The 18,101-nt window shown below is 37.8% G+C and overlaps 1 protein-coding gene across 1 annotated transcript in view; it reads left to right on the top strand.

Annotated features, from left to right (window-relative positions):
- The window catches only part of Su(Tpl) (Suppressor of Triplolethal), a 96,844-nt gene extending 92,584 nt beyond the window's left edge, over positions 1-4,260 (top strand). The window contains exons 5-10 of the mRNA XM_018509647.1: positions 362-628; positions 875-945; positions 1,020-1,229; positions 1,326-2,184; positions 2,332-2,509; positions 2,601-4,260. Coding sequence (XP_018365149.1) covers positions 362-628; positions 875-945; positions 1,020-1,229; positions 1,326-2,184; positions 2,332-2,509; positions 2,601-2,849 — 1,834 coding nt within the window. The 3' untranslated portion in view covers positions 2,850-4,260. The remainder of the gene's footprint in view (positions 1-361; positions 629-874; positions 946-1,019; positions 1,230-1,325; positions 2,185-2,331; positions 2,510-2,600) is intronic.
- The last annotated feature ends 13,841 nt before the right edge of the window (positions 4,261-18,101 follow it).

Below are 18,101 nucleotides of genomic sequence, written 5' to 3'. Positions count from 1 at the left end.
TTATCTTCTTTTTTTAATCGTTTTTTTTTCTAATTTTTTCCAATTTTATAACATTATTTAATTAAATAACACGTTAGGATGTCATACATTTTCACAGTTAGGATGTCATACATTTTGGAAGTTATTTTAAAAGTTATTTCTAAGTTACTTTTTAGATTACCTTATATGTTTATTATAGAAATTGAATACAAAAAGTAATACAAAATTGAAGCAAATGAGAAAATGTAATATAAAAAATAAAATACCCGAACTAATTGTACTTAATTTCCATAATAAAAAGTAAATTACAAGTAACTTGTAAGGCAACTTTCCCAATCCTGCATTTTCATATATTTCAATGGAAATTATGTTGCCCTTTCAGCACGAGGGTGATTAAGGCGAACGGTCCAGATATCGGACGCAAGGTGAAAGTGAAAGGAACCGGAAGAACAATACCTCCTCCGTCATCGTATGCAAGGCATCGGGAATCTACGATGAGCATTCCAACTTCCGGCAATAGTCAGCCCAAAGCCTCAACCAACAAGCCGATCGCTAATAGTAGTAGTAATAGTAATAGTAGTAACCATCTATCGGCGGTTCACAATCAGGAGAAAAAACCAGTTTCTGACATTATGCGCAGGCCACTTAAGTAAGTGTCTCGGTATAAGAGCATGAGAATAAGTCATGCTCCGATAAAAGATAAACAAAGACAGAGAAAGTAAACATAGCTATAATCTTCTGCAGATTAATGAGTTATAATTTTCTATAGATTAATGAGACGAAAGCTAGTTAAATTGGATGTTCAATGCACAAATCAGCATAGGGAAATGTATTAAAGATTAATATTTCTTAGAAAAAGATTTTAATGTGATTTGAATTTTTTTTTGTGCAATAGGGAAAGACTTATCCATGTTCTTGCTTTGAGGCCCTACAAAAAGCCCGAGCTTTACGAACGCATCAAGAAAGGTAAAATATCATTTGAATGTTTTCAATTTCTCGGAATAGTTGACAATATTAATATATATGTCGATAAATTCCAGAGGGTTTGAGAGAACGAGAGCGACCCGTCATGCAGACGCTTCTAAAGCAAGTAGCTTATATGCGTGACAACACGTATCACCTGTATAGGCATATCTGGAACGATGTGCAAGAGGATTGGCCTTTCTACACCGAGCAGGAAAGGACAATGTTAAGGAGGCGGAAACCTCAAAATCTTACTCCACCCGGCTCGAGCGACGGCGGTTCCAGCGGTACGTGTACTAGTCGCTGTCAACACATTATTTGCATATATAAATATGAAACTTTATTTTAAATAACACATCTTTTATACATGTTTACACTCTTAGGCAGTGGTCAGTCGCCCAATTCCATTCATGCGGGCTCACCGCCGGCGATCACGGCACCTCCGCCCAATTTGGTTAGCAACAAGAGACCAGGATACTATCAGGGTAACGACGGACTACCAACGAAGAAGCCGCGGATATCGCACTATAAGAGACCTGAGCCCATCTCTTTCATCCCCGCTGGCGAAAGGCTATCAGGCAGTAGCAGTTATAGTAATAATAACAGTGGTGTTAGTGCAACCGCTGGTGGCGACCGTATCGTTGATCGTACCACCGGCGTTAATAGTGGTTGTGGTAACAGCAATAGTGGTGATGGTAGTAATAGTAACAACGGCGGTAGCGGTTTCGACGGTTGGGAATCGAGGCAGCAATTGCAGCGTGAACGCAGCAGCAGCAGCAACCGCGTCGATTACCGGGCCGAAAGGACAGCAAACAGTGATGTACTGCGGGGTACTGGAAACGTCTATAGTGAAGTCTCCGCTATCACCGCAGTTCCAAACGACTCCAATCGATCATTGTGCTTGACACCGTTGTCGCCTGATGATAGTGAAAGGGGCAACCATCATCCGAATGGGGATAGACACGACGGCGGTGTCATTATAGCCAATGAAATTGCGAGCAACATAATCGACCACACCGACAGGAGAGACAGGAGCGATAGGAGTCGAGGCGCGAGAGAAGAGAGAAACAGAGAGAGGGAATTCAGGAATAGAAGTAATACCGCCAGTTATGCAGGTATCTTCGGTGAAACCTCTAGCGCTCCTACTTATGCCGATAATGCCATTGGTATCACTGCGATCTCGCTGCCGACTGATGGATTCGAAAGGCTGGGAAGTACCGGGCAATATGTCGACTACCGCACGTGAGTATATTAGTTATCGATTATTACTAGTTTGCGGAAATAGTTTCAAATGACAACGAAAAACGATATTCTTTTCATAGATTGTTACGAATTAATTTAATGTAATTTGTTGATCGATACAATATTTATGTAAAATCATTTATCCAGGGAATATACAACAATAAGCAACCCGGAACAGAAAAGGCGTTACAAAGAAGAGTTCAACGCGAACTATGAAGAATATCGTAGGTTGCACTCTCAAGTACTCGTAACCGCAAATCGCTTCACGCATTTGTATACACTATTGCAAGATCAAAAGAAATTGGGCAACATGATCGAGAGTGAGGTACATATCGTAGTTTTCTATCATAAATGATCCGATTGCGTTTATCGAACAAATAGACAAGATCATACGGTGGCATTTTTTCTGGTTTCAGGAAACTAAAGAACAGATATATCGCGAGTACAAAGAGACTAAACAGAATCCAGTATACCAGCAGATGAAGGAACGATTTGACTATCTGCACAACAAGCTGAGCCATATAAAACGACTGATCTTAGAGTACGACAGTGAGAACGCCGTCGGCAGAATGTCGATTCCAAATACCATTAATAACGGTATAATTAGTAACTCCATGAACATCGGCAGCAACAACATCGGGGGTATCGATCATCGGCATTACTGACATAAACTGAAAAGACCGCCTCTTATTCCTCCCCTCTTCCTCGATACTGTCAACGTTGCCGTAGAATCTGTATTTTCTCGGCATGTTCTAAGGCTGATCTTTCACGGTCCATATGGTTCCTGTGTTCTATCACCGGAAAGTCAAGTGACTCGAAATGGCTCGATGCAAGATCTCGTGTACAATATTTGTCATAAGGCATCTTATAATGATGAATATACATCGTACGCGAAATACTCTTCCTGCAAATCTTCCCCACGTCTCCGTTGCAAGAGTCGTCGATCGCGACAATTTCCACGACGGCGACGATCTCGCCGACTCTCGTCATCACGGTAAGGCTCACGCATCAACTTCGATCAATACTAAATACTTGCATGAAGGCTGTTGACAATCGAGTACATACAAGCGATAGATACCCATTCGGAATAGAAAAATGAAAATAAGGGCATTCTGATGATCAGCGAACATAAAATTGTGCGGGGACGTACGGAGATTTAAAGCTGGTCCTGTAATGACTGAGGAAGACATTGTAGAAAATCGAAGAGAGAAGAGGCGCAACGGGAAAGAAGTAGTTAAACTCTGTAATAAGTTACTTACCGTGCGCACGTCCAAGTGTGTCGTCCACTTTAAGAGTACGTAAATAAAAAAAAGAAAAAAAAATGATATGATTGTGAGAAGAGGGTCCAAGAGATAATAAGGCTTACCGCGTGCCACGTCCGGGTTTCTTTTTGTCCGCCGGAAGGAGGAAAGAAAACTGGCTCGCAAAACACTTATAACATATACACGCATACTCTTTATCCATGAGCTGGCACGAATCTCTCGCTCGCGATTCGTGCGTTGCTCATCGCAACTTGAGAAAGGGCTTGAAAAGAAAAAAAAAAAGAAAATCGGATTACCTTCCTATATGTGAGAGAGAGACCATAGTACTTCGTGAATTTAAGATTCTTTGTTACTTCTTCGTTCTTTTTTGCCTTCGCTGATATGTTCTATGATAATGTATTGATTATCTGATAGGTATGGTCGGTTGATAAGAAAAAAAAAACGAGACGATAAACAGCCTTAAGGGAAAAGAAAAGAAAAGCAAAAGAAATTTAATGATCGCATAAATTAACACAACTCAAGCAAGTAAAATTGTATATAATTTTAACTATTTTTTAAGTTACGTAAACTAGTGAATTTTTTAGAGGCCGAATTACTTTGATTTTATAACGGTTTTAATTATAAAAAGATGTGGTATATACAATACGTTGTGCAAGTTTTTCCATGATTTTAAATTTTAATTATTGATGAGGAATGAAGAAAGAAGCGTTTGGCGTAGCGTTTTTCCGTAAAAAAGAAAAGTTTTTAGAAAAGAATTAATACGAAACGTATAGTTTTTATAATAATTATCAATCATCATTAATAATTACTACTAAACGACAATATTATATGTTGTGTACAGTATTTACAATAATTAATGTAAAAAATACTTCTGTTTAATTATTATTATTAACAATTATATTGTAACTATTAATATTATTCATAATTATTGCTCTATTGTTGTTATATTATTCAAATGAAAAAGATGATGTCGAGTACATTGGAATAGGATTTCCGAATCAATCTTTTTGATTGGTTTTACATGGAAATTCACGGTGCCAAATTTTTTAATATTTTCTTTGCCTAATCTGTTATACTTGAGATATCATTAAATTGTTCACTCACGAATATTGTGCAAATAGATTACGTATCCGATACATTATTTAATGAATTTGTTATATTTTACATGTAGATGTGTATCACAACAAACAAAAATTCCAAAATTTTTGTAATATATATTAGTATTCTTTCGAAATTTAACGTTTTATTTTTTTTTTTATTTACATGCTCTATAAAAGTTAGCTGAAACGCCTGACAGTTTTTATGATTGAACGACTTAACATTACGTTTTAAATGATAAACTCGCGACTTTTTCCGCACAATCCTAGTCTTTTTATTGCTCATTAACACATTGTTTTGCGACTGCGAATAATTTGCCCGAAGCCATTCGTCGAGCCATGGATATAGAGAAAAGAGGGACACGTTTATCAGGTGTATAAAATGCTCTTGCGAAAAGTTTTAGAAGTAAAAACGATCTGCCGAATATTTTAATGACGAATTAATCATATTACATTTTTTCCTCGCAAAAATTTTATACTCGCGTTCGCGATCTTTTTTCCTCGTATTATGTTCCTGAGCACACACTCATAGAATTATTGGATGTGACGTTATTAAATTTAAACAATTTACGATCAGCAATAGAACAGTTTAGAATGTCGTTTAACAAGTTACGTTTCTTTCTCTTTCTCTCTCTCTCTCTTTTTGATACATATAGTATACTGTTCAGTGAAACATGCAATAATTACATTATTATCTGATGTTGTTAGTTGAGTTCACGAGACAATTGCTTGAATATTAAACGATTCCGGGTTGTTTATCGATTTCTCTTTGTTTTATAACATCTAGGTATTTATAATGGATTAATATATATATATATATATATACATATATATACATATAATGAAAATGTTAAAAAATTCATTGTTATTGAATGAACTTTTTATTACAAAACAGCGATATTGTAGAATTTCTCTTATAGTTGTGCAATACGATGCATTGCGAAAGTCATTGTAGATATAAATAATCTCATGTAATGTTACAATGTGCATTGCACCATGCGAACTCTTTTTAAGAACGCGTAATGTATGAGAAATGATATTTCGGTTAGAGTCTTTACGCAAAATGTTGGAAAATGTTATATTTGAAAAAGAGAGGAAACTTTGCCCTAATTGAACGTATGGCACAGCGTTGAGCAAGTAAACTGCTCTGATAAAACATTTCTAATTATTTATATGTACGTATATTGCAGACATTTGAGCGTAAATTTGAATGTTATTGAAATTTTTATTGGCCTTATTTAAAAACGAAAGAGTCGATTAAATAATTATATTCGTGATTATAAATATTTTTATTCTCCTGCTCAAGTCCTTTGCATTAAGAAGATACGATAAAAAAAATATAATAAAATATTGATATTTGTATTTTTTTATTTATGCTCTCTATTCTTGTGACGAATACAACTAACATATTTATCAGCTCAGACTTCAATGCTTCTCTCTAATAACGCTGTACCATACAGAAATTCGATTGGTGCATAAAATGCCTCGGTAAAGACTCGCGATCGAGTATCGAGCGTTTTTTTTTTCAGGTCTGTAGTTACCACGTTATACCAGTCAGTGCCCTTTGTAAATTGTACTACTTGTAAATAATGTTCGCTACGATTACGTTGTAAATCAGTAGGCGGTGTTCTTCGTTAGCTATGAGTTATTACGTGAGCTTCAGCAAGCACGTTCGATTAAACACTCTCGTCCTCCGTCGACCGACCAATCGATCGTCTTAACAACCCGGCCGAGAAAGAATGTAAAACAGTGCCAAAGAAACTGAACCGAAACGATGTTCAAATAGTAAGAAGTACGGTAATATCAATCGCGATATGTGTAACTCACGCGGCTTAACTTAAACGTAACAGGCCGGTTTCTTTCGCGATCGTTGCCGCCCTTAAACTCGAAACGACACAGTGTTGCCCAAGTAAATGCATTCTTGTGAAAGTAAGTGCTCTTAATGCCGCGCTTAGCGTTTAATATTCGCACCTTAATTATCGTTCTGTTATCGTTTCGCGAGAAAAGACGTTACTAATAGTGATCGCTGTTCCCTAAGGTCAGTATTCATAGTCGGTTCTTATATCTAAAACCGTCTTTAGTACAATCTTAAAATATCATAAGCCAATCACAGAACCTTATCAGGATTGTCATAAAACTGGAAATTAGAGAAATATCATGGAAATTCAAAAACTTTGTCATGGAAGTTGAAAACGGTCAAGGAAATTAGAGAAAAGTTAGGGGATTTTACCAAATTTTCTGAAAAATTAAAATTCTTAGCTTGAAAGAAATGTAATGTGCATACATTACGCAGTTTAACAATTAAACGAGAGAAGTGTCAACGATATCAATAACAATTTACATTGCTTAAATTACTCGTAATAAAATATTTGATGGTTTCCAAATCGGAACAAAAAATCATTTAATGAAATTTTGATTGAAAATCAGGGAGAAATTATGGAATTTTAAGATGAGGAATTAATGACAACTCTGCTTATTAGTATCTTAAAACGCTACTATTTAAGACGATCTTAAAATAAGAATGGACTATGAATACCAACTTAAATGAATGAAAAGGCATTATTCTCTCTCGATCGTTTCGATAGAGCGAGCAAAATCGCGTGATACGTTTGCAGTTTACAGAGTGTATAAACACACATTTCATACAGAAGTGTCTCGCACAAATGAAAGAGTATATGTTTGCTCCGCGGAAGAGAATCAAAACTTAGCTAGGAAATAGTCTCCTTCCCGTTAATTGCGGGGGAGCAGGGGGGAATCATTTGATTCTGTTGGAGGAGAAACTTTCCTCGAGTAGCCAATCTCGGTAGACAGCATTATTCCTCTTTGGTAATTTAGATTGAAGCTCCACTTCGTAAGATATAACGTCCACGATGTTTGTCCAACAGATAGGAGGTCGGTGCGCGACGCTTCGAGCGAAAGACCAGTGCCCTTATTTCTAAACGCGTGTCATCGTTACACACTCGATACTGCCTCCAGAATCATCCTAGATGTCATCGAGTTGTGTTCCGTCCGTGTTCGGATGAGCGATGCTTCGCGGACGCGTATATTCATGCTCAAAAGGTCCAAACGAGCGTCAAACTCCGTTTCTCTCTCTCTCTCTCTCTCTCCCTCTCCTTATCTCACACTTTCTCATATTTTCTCGATTTGTCCAAGTGCCAATATTAGTGAAGCGTGAATACTGTATATACATACACATATAAAACACACACACACACACATTAGTAGCATAATTTTACGTGCATTATTTCTTAGTGGTATGTGCAAAGCTGATAGAAAATATTTATATGCAAATTTCGGCTTCGAGAACTCACGGTTTTCTTCTCAACAATGCGGTAATGGGATTGCCGAAATTATCCGGGACTCGAGTCGAAGATAAGTGTAATAAGTGTCGGAATCAAGGGATTCGTAGAGATTAAAAGTTATGTACGGTTTCAGACAACTCGGTTTTTGTCTCTCCATTTCTCGTGTACTTCGCCCGTCTGTTTTTCCCTCAGTCGAGAGTCAACCATTCAATCTCGCAAATTCTCGAGCAAGTAATCTCCACGTTCATAGAACTTTTCTGGCGGTAACGTGAACTCGGGGGAAATATCTTTCCAGGATTGAGTTCTATTTAATTGAATTCCCCGACGAGTCGCTGTCAAAATTTCTTCATAATCTTTCCTCTATCGCATTCCTTCGCAGGCGTTTTCGGGTCATTCCCCCCTCGTTTCTTTATGAGCCGCACAACAGAAAGGCTAATTGCACTCTCAGAAAAGCACTCGTCCTCGTCGAAAGTATCGGTGTCGAAATAATACTTGGTGAACTTACAATTTTTGCGAGGAGCGATAATCACAAAGGGCTAATTTTTTTAGTTGAATTTTTTGCAGGTTCATCTCTTTTTTTTTCTTTAACACAGAAAAATATTCTATATTGCTAAGAAAAGTGATTACTCAATTTACTTTCTTCTTCTTAAATAATGGTTGTCTTTATAGGAATATTTTCTTGATAATCTTAAAATATATTTATTACAACAAATTTTAGAAAAACTTGTTATGTGCTCAAATCAAGAATTTATTTTCTTTTAAAGAACACTGTTAGAAATGTTTCCTTTACATGTAAATGAAGCTCGTGGTTATGAACGAAATTAAAAATAATGAATGATTTAACTGAAAATTAAGTTATAGTAGTTACTTAAATGTAATGAGCGTGTATATTAAATTTTATGAATTTTCATGAGAAATACATTTTTCGTGTACATGTACACAAATATACTTTTCAGTTATAAATACATTAAATTTAATATAATGTTATGAATTAATTCAAATTGTGTAACTTAAAAGTATATTAAATTTCATGAAATTTTTAACAATGCATATTATAAAATTGATTAAAGAAGAGAACGACTTTATGTAATGAGCAAATCTAATTTATTTTAATTTAATACTCTTAATTAAAGTATTAAACTTATTAGAATGTACAAAGTATATTTTGAATAAATTTAATATTTGTGATGAATTTAGTATAGATTTGAATATATATGAATTTTTGAAATACTTGAAATAAGTAATTATTACTTACGTATAGTACGCTTTTTTTGTATGAAAAGAAAAGGAGGAAAGAGATGAACCGTACAAGAAGCTCAGCTAAACAGAACAGGTCCTAACGTGTAATCGAAAAATGTCGCAGGATTTTATCGAAGAAGCAAATGAACAAATTAATCGATTTGGCAGCATCATTCGTAACAACGCATATCTCGATCTCGAAATCATTCACCCGCGGATGCGATTCATTCGCTGGGAGATTCGACCGCGGAGTCGTGACATATCATTTTACAAGTATCCATTCTTCTTTTACGGGAGGCATATCACGTACACTATTTTCTCGATCCGCCATTGATCCGAACCGTATCCTCGCGCAGGTATCGTCGAATGAAACATCTCCCACGTAAAAGAGAATCGAGTTAAGAGACCGGAAACTCGCTTTCTGCATTTCGACGATAAGGGAAGATCTTTCACCTGACCTTCCTCGTTCAAGGAAATCGCCGAGAAAACGTGCAGCTATAACTACAGGTCTTTCATCGCAATATCGCCTCGGTACAGGCGATTCGGTCTATTCCTCGGTGTGGAATCGTCGTTTCTTCCTCCTCCTCCTCCTCCTCCTCCTCTTATCTCAGACGAAGATTCCAATAATGTCGCACAATCGCTACACCTTTATGAACACTTTTCATTTGGCGACACGAGTCGATACAAACGTCGTTCTAGCTTTCTTTGTATTTCACAACTAGCAAAGACAGAACGATCTGGCAGAACTTGCGTGTCGATCTGTGTCACGAAATGGAAAGCATCCTATCTTGTTTGCGTTCCGCTGTAAATTCAGCGAGTTAGCGGTTTCGCGAAAGCTAACTCGTAACAACTTGTGGTGCAGCTGTAAAGGAGCGTTACGAACAACGAAACTCACTCTTCGTCGCTTCTGAATATTTACCGTATTCGCAGAAACCCGCCGCTTTCACGACGGTAGTTTCCCTCCTTGTTTTTTTTTTCCTTGCGCCGCGCTCGACAGAGTCACCGCGTAACGGAATGAGATTCCGTTCGTCATGTAGCGATATGCTTTTTGACTGTGATGTGTTTGCTAGGAAACTTTGTAATAATATAATTCGCCCGTGCACCAAGATGATGCGCGCGACGACGCGCGTTAAGTTTTTCTCTCGAAGAAAAAAAAAACGTTAACCCTTTGTCTACGGTCCTTTGGATACCTGCGATTAGACAATCGCCAAAGCGGTTATACGATCCCTGGACAACGCAAAGTATCCAAAAGAGACACATAAGACGTCTTTGGCGTCTTACGTCTCAATGTGTTGTCCATTGAAAGAAATTAAAGGGAATTAAAAACCGACAGCTTTATGATGTCTTATATACATGTATTTATACGTACACGAGCAGTTTGATGAGTCAGTGATTTTTTAAAAGGAGATTACGTTAAAAAAATAAGTTAGATTTGGGTAAAAAGGAAGTTAAAAAAGTCACTGGCTAATCGAACTGCCCTCAGTAGTGTAAAACATTTTCGTTCGATTATGTGTGGGGAGATTCGTAGAAGTAGATAGTTTTGTTTTATGGATCCAGATAGAGCACCCCGTGGATGAAGGGTTGACGCGGCATTAAGTATGAAGAAATCGAGGGCCCAAGAAATGGGGGGCCCCGTAGACTTGCGTGTTGACTGAAAAGACGCCTTAGAGATTAAAGAATTGCGAAGGAGAGAACGAAGAAGAACGAAGAGACACGCGACGAGTGGGCAAATACGATCGTAAATCTCAACGATATGATGATCGATCGTAGCGGATGCTCGCGTCCCCCCCCCCTTCCCTCCCGTTGTGAATCCATATCAAAATAAGTAGTCCGCAGCACGCTGGTGAACGATCTCGTTAAGTCTGAAGCCCAAGCTCGGCCGAGATGAACGCATTTGTCCTCCGATGAAAAAAAACAATCTTCCCGGCTTAATCGCCAAAATATTTTAGAATGACCTTCAGTCGCAAGTGTTATAAAAAAATAAGGAAACCTGTCATCGGGGAAAAAAGAAATGATTCGAGAAGAGGTGAATTCGGTGGATGCGCGAACTTGCGATCTCGACGCGGAAGATCAACGGAAGCGAGCCGGAGCCTCTTCCGCGCGATCGATCGTTGGCCGGATGGCGGAACAAAGAGAGAGAGATCGATCGCCGCCGTGCCGAGTTGAGGAGCGAAGGGATATTTTGTAAGTGCTTAAAAAAATAATAATAGAAACGCGCGGAAGGAAACTTAAGCTGTGCGTTCCGGATGACTGACAATTGTGACTTAAGGACCGCGAGGAGGTAGTCTTACGTTTTTCAGTACCGATCACACGCGAGAGCATAAGCGGATGGAGCGACGAGAGAAAAAAAAAGGAATGGACTTACAATACGTATTCATGTATGCGCGTGCGTATCACGCGCGTATACGTATGAAGAATGTGAGAGTTGGCGGAACAAAGAAACAGAGCGAGAGAGAGAGCGAGAGAGAGAGATGATGATGATCATTACGATGACGACCGGGCGACTCTCGATATTTGCATGTATAGATATATATACAATGTACCCCGTGACTTTTATTGACGACGACTGCATTGCTCCCCCTGACAAAGGCTCGTATATTCATTACATAGTTGTATTTGCAATTATTACCTATACATATATATAAATATATATATTATATTCACTAATTAAAGTATACAAAGCGAAAATGCGAATAAAGAGGAACTATATTGTTAGCAAGGAAAAAGATTTGCAGGCCCGCTTTCGGGGTTTCGCTCGTGCGAAACGCGCTGTGCCCCCTCCCTCCCTTTTGTGCCCCGAGGAAATTGCGCGGATCGGTTTATGGAACGGCGGATTATTTTTTTTTATTCCTTCATCGACTCTCCGATGTACTTCGAGTTTTCGTCGACAAAAATTTGCTCGCGTCACTCGTTACTCCTCGCCGCGTGTTACGACTCGGCGAGATTAGGTTTTGAATCGAGACCATGATGTAGGAATACCAGGTGTAACATAATCCCCGTGGATGGTTTAGTCGTTCAAAGTAACGGCTAAAATTTGTGGCCAACGTAAAGCTGCTATTAGAAATTTACCATCAATCAGAAATCGGCCTCAAATTGTATTCAGCCGCGCAGTAGGTCTATTCGTGTTGTTGGCACTTTTTGCTCTGAGCATCTTTGCTTCTTTTTTCTTCGATGCCTAAATATATATTTACCTCATTTTAAGTGCAAACATTTGTGGAGATGTCAAGCAACACGAGACCAAAGTTACACCTAATATTTTTACATCATGATTAAAGGCCTGTTTTTTTCCATACCTATAAGGACTCAATTTCATGCACGGTTCGTTTTTTTTCTTTTTACTTTAGAGAGGAAAAGACAATAATGAACATTGCAAAAAATTCAGCCCTGGGATGTGGAAAAAGAACAGGCCTTAAGATTAGGCTGTCGCCATCCCGTACACTCCATTCCGCGCAACGGCAATCTAATTATTTAATTTGCTTCTTTTAATTATATTAGGTATAATTTATGGGGGTAAGAATCGGAGAGTCAATCCAGTCGCGACCTTTTTCTCCATCTCCCTCTTCTTCGCGCCTTCCTTATACGACATTATTGTCGGCCTTCTCGATTATGTCTTCAATTTTGTGCAATCATCACGCTTGCGAGACGACTTCCGAGCGCGACTTTCCTATTTTGTTACGATGTTCCTGTCTTCTCAATAATCAATTGTAGTAATCCCCAAGAGTTCCGATCGAAATCCAGCCCTGTTTCCTTTCCGCCCTAAAAGCTCTCTGTCTCTTTTTGCATATTATAACGAAAATTGTGCAGCTACAAGTTCTATTTGAGCGGAATTATAAAAGTTTTTTGTTTCTAGCGTGTAAAAACTTCATGACTGATATCGTCGATTTTTTCAAATCTAGAACATTCACTCATTCGCGTTGTCAATTTTTTACTGTCAGTTTCAAACGGAAGCGATTCGGGGAAAAAAAAGTCAATGTCGATGGCCAGTGAAACGTAAAACATATAACGGGTCGCAAAAAAATGTAACTCTTAGCTGCTCACACATATGGTTACCATAGCTGAATCACAAGAAAAGAGGACCTATATATATATTTTCTAAAAAAAGCTAATCTGGGGCGGAAAGAGGGAATATAATTTTTTTATACATTAAATATAGATATATTTATAAAATATGAAATTTATAAAATATAATTTTTGTTGACAATTCTTATTAATACAATTTTATAAATATAAAATATTAATTAATGACCAGAAGTTTTACGACCTCAAAAAGAGTACATACAGAAAAATATCATTTTATTACTAAGAAAAGAATTGATTACTAAAGAATTCATTTTCTATATCTATTAAGTAACAGTTATTTTTTTTTTTTTTCTCTAACAAAGAATATTTTCTTGACAATACTCTTCAAGTACACTTATTACTTTTACAAAAACTCATTATTATATACTTAAAACAAGAATTAATTTTCTTTTGAATAATTATAATATAAAATTGATCGAAGAAGCGACTTTATATATAATAAGCAAGTCGAATTTGTTTTAATTTAATAACATACTAATTGAAGTATTACGCTTAGAATTCAGAATATATTTTGAATGAATTTAATGTTTGTAATGAACTTATAATAGATTAATTTGCAGATATACAAACTTCAGAAATATGTAATTATTATTTGCGTACAGTATGTATTTTTCTGTGTGTACATGTACTCTCAAAAAAGTACAGCTGGTAACCTTACGCGACACATGACAGGGAAATGAGAGATAACTAATGATATTTATTTTATTGCCTCGCGAAAGGTTCCTTATTTCCATCCTCTATTTTCTCACCTCAATCCATCTTTCGAACTCGCCATAAACTTTCCGAAATATATCGTCGTCTAAGCGCACCCCGAACCACCGCGAGCTCTCCGGCCAGTTTTGAGACCAATCGCGTCCGTTCGAACGATTTCTACCCCCGGCGACGAATTACTGATGTCCTTCCTCGCTCATTGACGCAATCCGTTTCGCGATTTCCCCAGAATAAACGTACTTTCGTCGTGTTCCACGCGAGCCTCCACGTCCCCGAACCCGGGCCATGCTCGTGCTTCTGTTTACTCGAGAATCGTGCATGAGAGAAAAAGCGCGGGGAAAAAAGCCACGCGACAAAAAAAAAGAATGAGTGACGATAACAATGACAAGACGGAAGGGTAAGACAAGGGTGGGAGAGGAAAAGCTAGTCGACGCGATATGGCGATAATTCGCGTTGACGAGATCAACGGTGAACTGCGATTGCGTTGAGTGCGTTAAGTAGCGATGTGTCTCGTGGATGTATGCGTGTTTGGCAGACGGATCGTCCGTCCGTTCGTCCGTTCTGCCTGTAGGTAGTTAGCGATCACGACGCGTGCCGATGTACCGATAATGTGGATTTGCGCGCAAGATGTGTATATATACATATATCGAGACCGCGCGGATTCGAGCGCGGAGAATCGGCGGGTTTTCTTCCCGTCTCCGGCGTTTCTCTGTGTTTTTCCTTCCTCTTTTTTTTTTGTTACACTAATTTAATTTGTACATAATTTACTCCCCTTTTTTTCTGTAACGAGTCCAAACCTTCGTTAATTGTTAATCTTCCAGTTGCGTTGAATTTCGATTTGGGTGTCGCGCGAGTGAGAGGAACAAAGCGAGCGGCTTTTCTATTCGTTATTGTTGTGTGCGTGTGTGCGTCGCCTTTTGTTATCCGCGCGGGAAACTTCGTTTGTAACGTAGATCAAAGGGCAGGTCTGTTATAAAATGATTCGCGAGAAGATTCGCCACGGCTGTGCCGGATTCGAGAGGGCTCGAGGGAGCCGAAACGAATCACGTATCTGCCTCGCCGAATTTTATTCGGATTTTGTATTATTAACGAGTTGTATTAATTAATTCGAATCGAGTTCCTGCTAAGTACACTGAGAAAAATTTCTGGTTGAAAATGAACGAATATAAATTCCGATCGCATCAAGTAGAATTCCCGTCATCATGATTGGACATCTGGTTACCTCGACTAGAATTATAATAGACTTAATTAAAAAATTCTGATTTGTCCATTTTTTTTCTCTAGAATTCCAATTAATGCAACCAGACTTTTTTCAGTGTAGCGACACGCGGAATGATTAGGGCAGCGAGCTCTCCAACGAACGAGTCGAGGATGCTGAGGATGCATCCGGTGATTTCCGTCCCGCGTACGCGCGACACAAATCCACGGCGAGGATTGTTTCCTCGCCGTCTGTGTCCTCCGCGAGTGTCCCAAGTTCCAACAACAATCTCTGTCCATTTCTCGCGAGAATCGCATCTCGGCGAAGTACGCGATATACAGGGTGTCCGAGATGACCATCGAAAGAGAAAATAATTGGAAAATAATCGAGTTGTTCGAGAGAAACGAATTTTTCATCCTTAACTCTCAACTACAGCAATGAAAACAAAATAAAACGCAAGTAAATCTTCGCCTTATGACCTATCTATTGATAGAGGAAGATTCAAAGTTTTTTTTAGAACCTCACAATGCCAATCCATAGATGACGTGCAACATGTAGAAGATGTCTTTATGATGTTTTTTAAATTATCTTTCGCACACTTTCTACAACAAGACTGTTACTTAAGCTTTTATATCTTAAGCCGCAAGAAATTGACTAGTTACAGTCATGTGAGAAGAATAATCAATTATATGATCAACTTCTTGCGGCTTGAGATAAACTTAGGTAATGGCTTATTGTAAAAAACTTATTACCTATTGTATGTTCGAAAAGATCTTTATGGCATCTTTATGACGTTTTTTAGACATAGATGTTATCTATGTCTAAAGGGAAGAGATTATACAACCGTCTAAAAAATTTTCTTCAAATTCAAATGATGCTGTGGTCGAGGGTTAATACTAATATCGTCATTCGCGGAAATAACACGTCGAGATTCCGTCAAGGAGATATTTAGAAATTTTCCTATTATTTGTCGTGTAAAATCCGAAGGATTGACGATTTCTGGGACACCCTGTAATAAGTGAATGATTTAGGCATCGAAGGAATACCCCTGGCACGTTGACTCGTTCGTGATGGAGCCTCGTGCGAACGTGGCGTATCTCGTCGAACGTCCAAGAGATATTCCTCTCTCCCTGAATTTGTGAACTTTCGAAAAAGGCAAGATCGCGAGAAACGCGAAAGGCGGGCTCAAAATGCCGATTCTCCGATTCCGAGGGAGCACTCCGAAACGCAAAGATCGGCGCCGCGGCGCCGGGTAATCGCGGGAAATTATTAATTAAAAAAAAATAATTATTATATTTATTCGAACGACTTGCCAAGTTTTGTTGCATAGAGTACGCGAGATAAATTTTAGACGGCAGTAAAAAAAATCATACAAAAAAAAAGAAGGTAATAAGTCGGTTAACGATATGAATGATCTGGCGGGATTTAACGGACATAAGTTGCATAGCTATTGTGAGCAGTTTTCACGAAATATTGATGTATATATCTTAAGTTTGTATTATAACTCTCCCCACACTTAATTTGTATGAAATGAAGAATTTCGAACATTAAAATCATGAACGAAAGAATCGTCTTTACTTTCTCCGCCTCCGGCTTGGATTTTCTCCTCTTTCCACTATATATACACTAAGAAAAATATTACCTCGGCCAAACGTTGATTAACATAATTGACGAGTGATTCAATCGACAGAATTACTCACAGCAAAAAATATCAAGTTTTATTTGTCGTCCTTAATCTAATCTTTCCATGCGTGTTAAATAATAAAACAAAATAATTCTATTCATATTAACAAAACAGATATTGTGGTTGACAAGTTTATCGGATTGGTTATCTCATCCATAGGCGTAGAATCTCGAATGTTTGTGTTTAACATTAAAAAAAAAGGAAAAAGATAAGCACAATCAGAAAAACAACTTGTACGTAAAATGAGTAATACGGATATAAATTAAGGATAAAATATAAGGGTAGGACTACACAATTAGTTTCATCAGCGATTAACTCATTAAGTAGTACTTGCTCTATTTCTTAATATAAATAGAAGTATTAATTTTCTACTGTTTAATACGTGGAAAGAAGCAACAAATTATATAATTTGCTTTAAATAATTCTTTCAGTTTTCTTGAGTTAGACTATTTTTCTTTTATAAAAATACATATCCATTTCCATTAATGTATGTAGATCAATTTTAATTTCAGTTCAACTTGTTCTCCATCTTTTTCTAGTTTCAAGAATTGGGGAAAGAAGAGTAAGTTAAATCAAGGTTGAAGTTATTTTACACATTGATTCTTTCGGTTCTCTTGAGTTAGACTGTTTTTCTTTTATAAAAATACATATCCATTTCCATCAATGTATGTAAATTAATTTTAATTTCAGTTCAACTTGTTCTCCATCCTTTTCTAGTTCCAAGAGAAAGAAGAGTAAGTTAAATCAAGATTGAGAGAGAGAAGTAATTGATAAAAACGGGCGACTGTCGACACGTGTCGTTTTCTCTTTGTTATTCATTGAGTGCCAAGAAGGATAAAACGCTAGTGTTGACAGCGTCTCCTAAAAGGAGAGCGACCTTAATCGCCGATTAAGCTAATCGAAGTTTGGTCATAGTCGTTGGAAAAATATCGCTTGTTTTCAGTGGCGTTTGATACATCAATCGATATTGCCAAATACAATCGGATGTGCTTTCGTTAAGCTAGAGCTTTCGTTATGACGCAGAAATGCGTGCGCAATTCGCGCAAGATTCACGCACACACATTTATTTTTACGTCGGTGCGCATGCACCCACCACCGGGTCGGTGAACATGGCAGGTGCTCATCTGCTCCACGACGATTACGTTCATTCGAGAAAAGACTCCGACGACGAAGCCTTTAATTTGAAAATCATTAATCGACTCGTCAACACTTTGTCACGAGAATTATCTCTCGAGTCTTACTGGAAAATCAGGAACACTGTGAATGAAAGCATGAGTACGCAGGAGGCAGAGGTGAGCCTTATCAAAGCTTTTGCAATCACGTTTATCAATATTGTATATAAAC

Source organism: Trachymyrmex cornetzi, unplaced genomic scaffold, assembly GCF_001594075.2.
Source record: "Trachymyrmex cornetzi isolate Tcor2-1 unplaced genomic scaffold, Tcor1.1 scaffold309, whole genome shotgun sequence".
Lineage (NCBI taxonomy): Eukaryota > Metazoa > Arthropoda > Insecta > Hymenoptera > Formicidae > Trachymyrmex > Trachymyrmex cornetzi.
The sequence above is the reverse complement of the archived record's forward strand: the minus strand, read 5'-3'. Positions and strand labels throughout refer to the sequence as shown.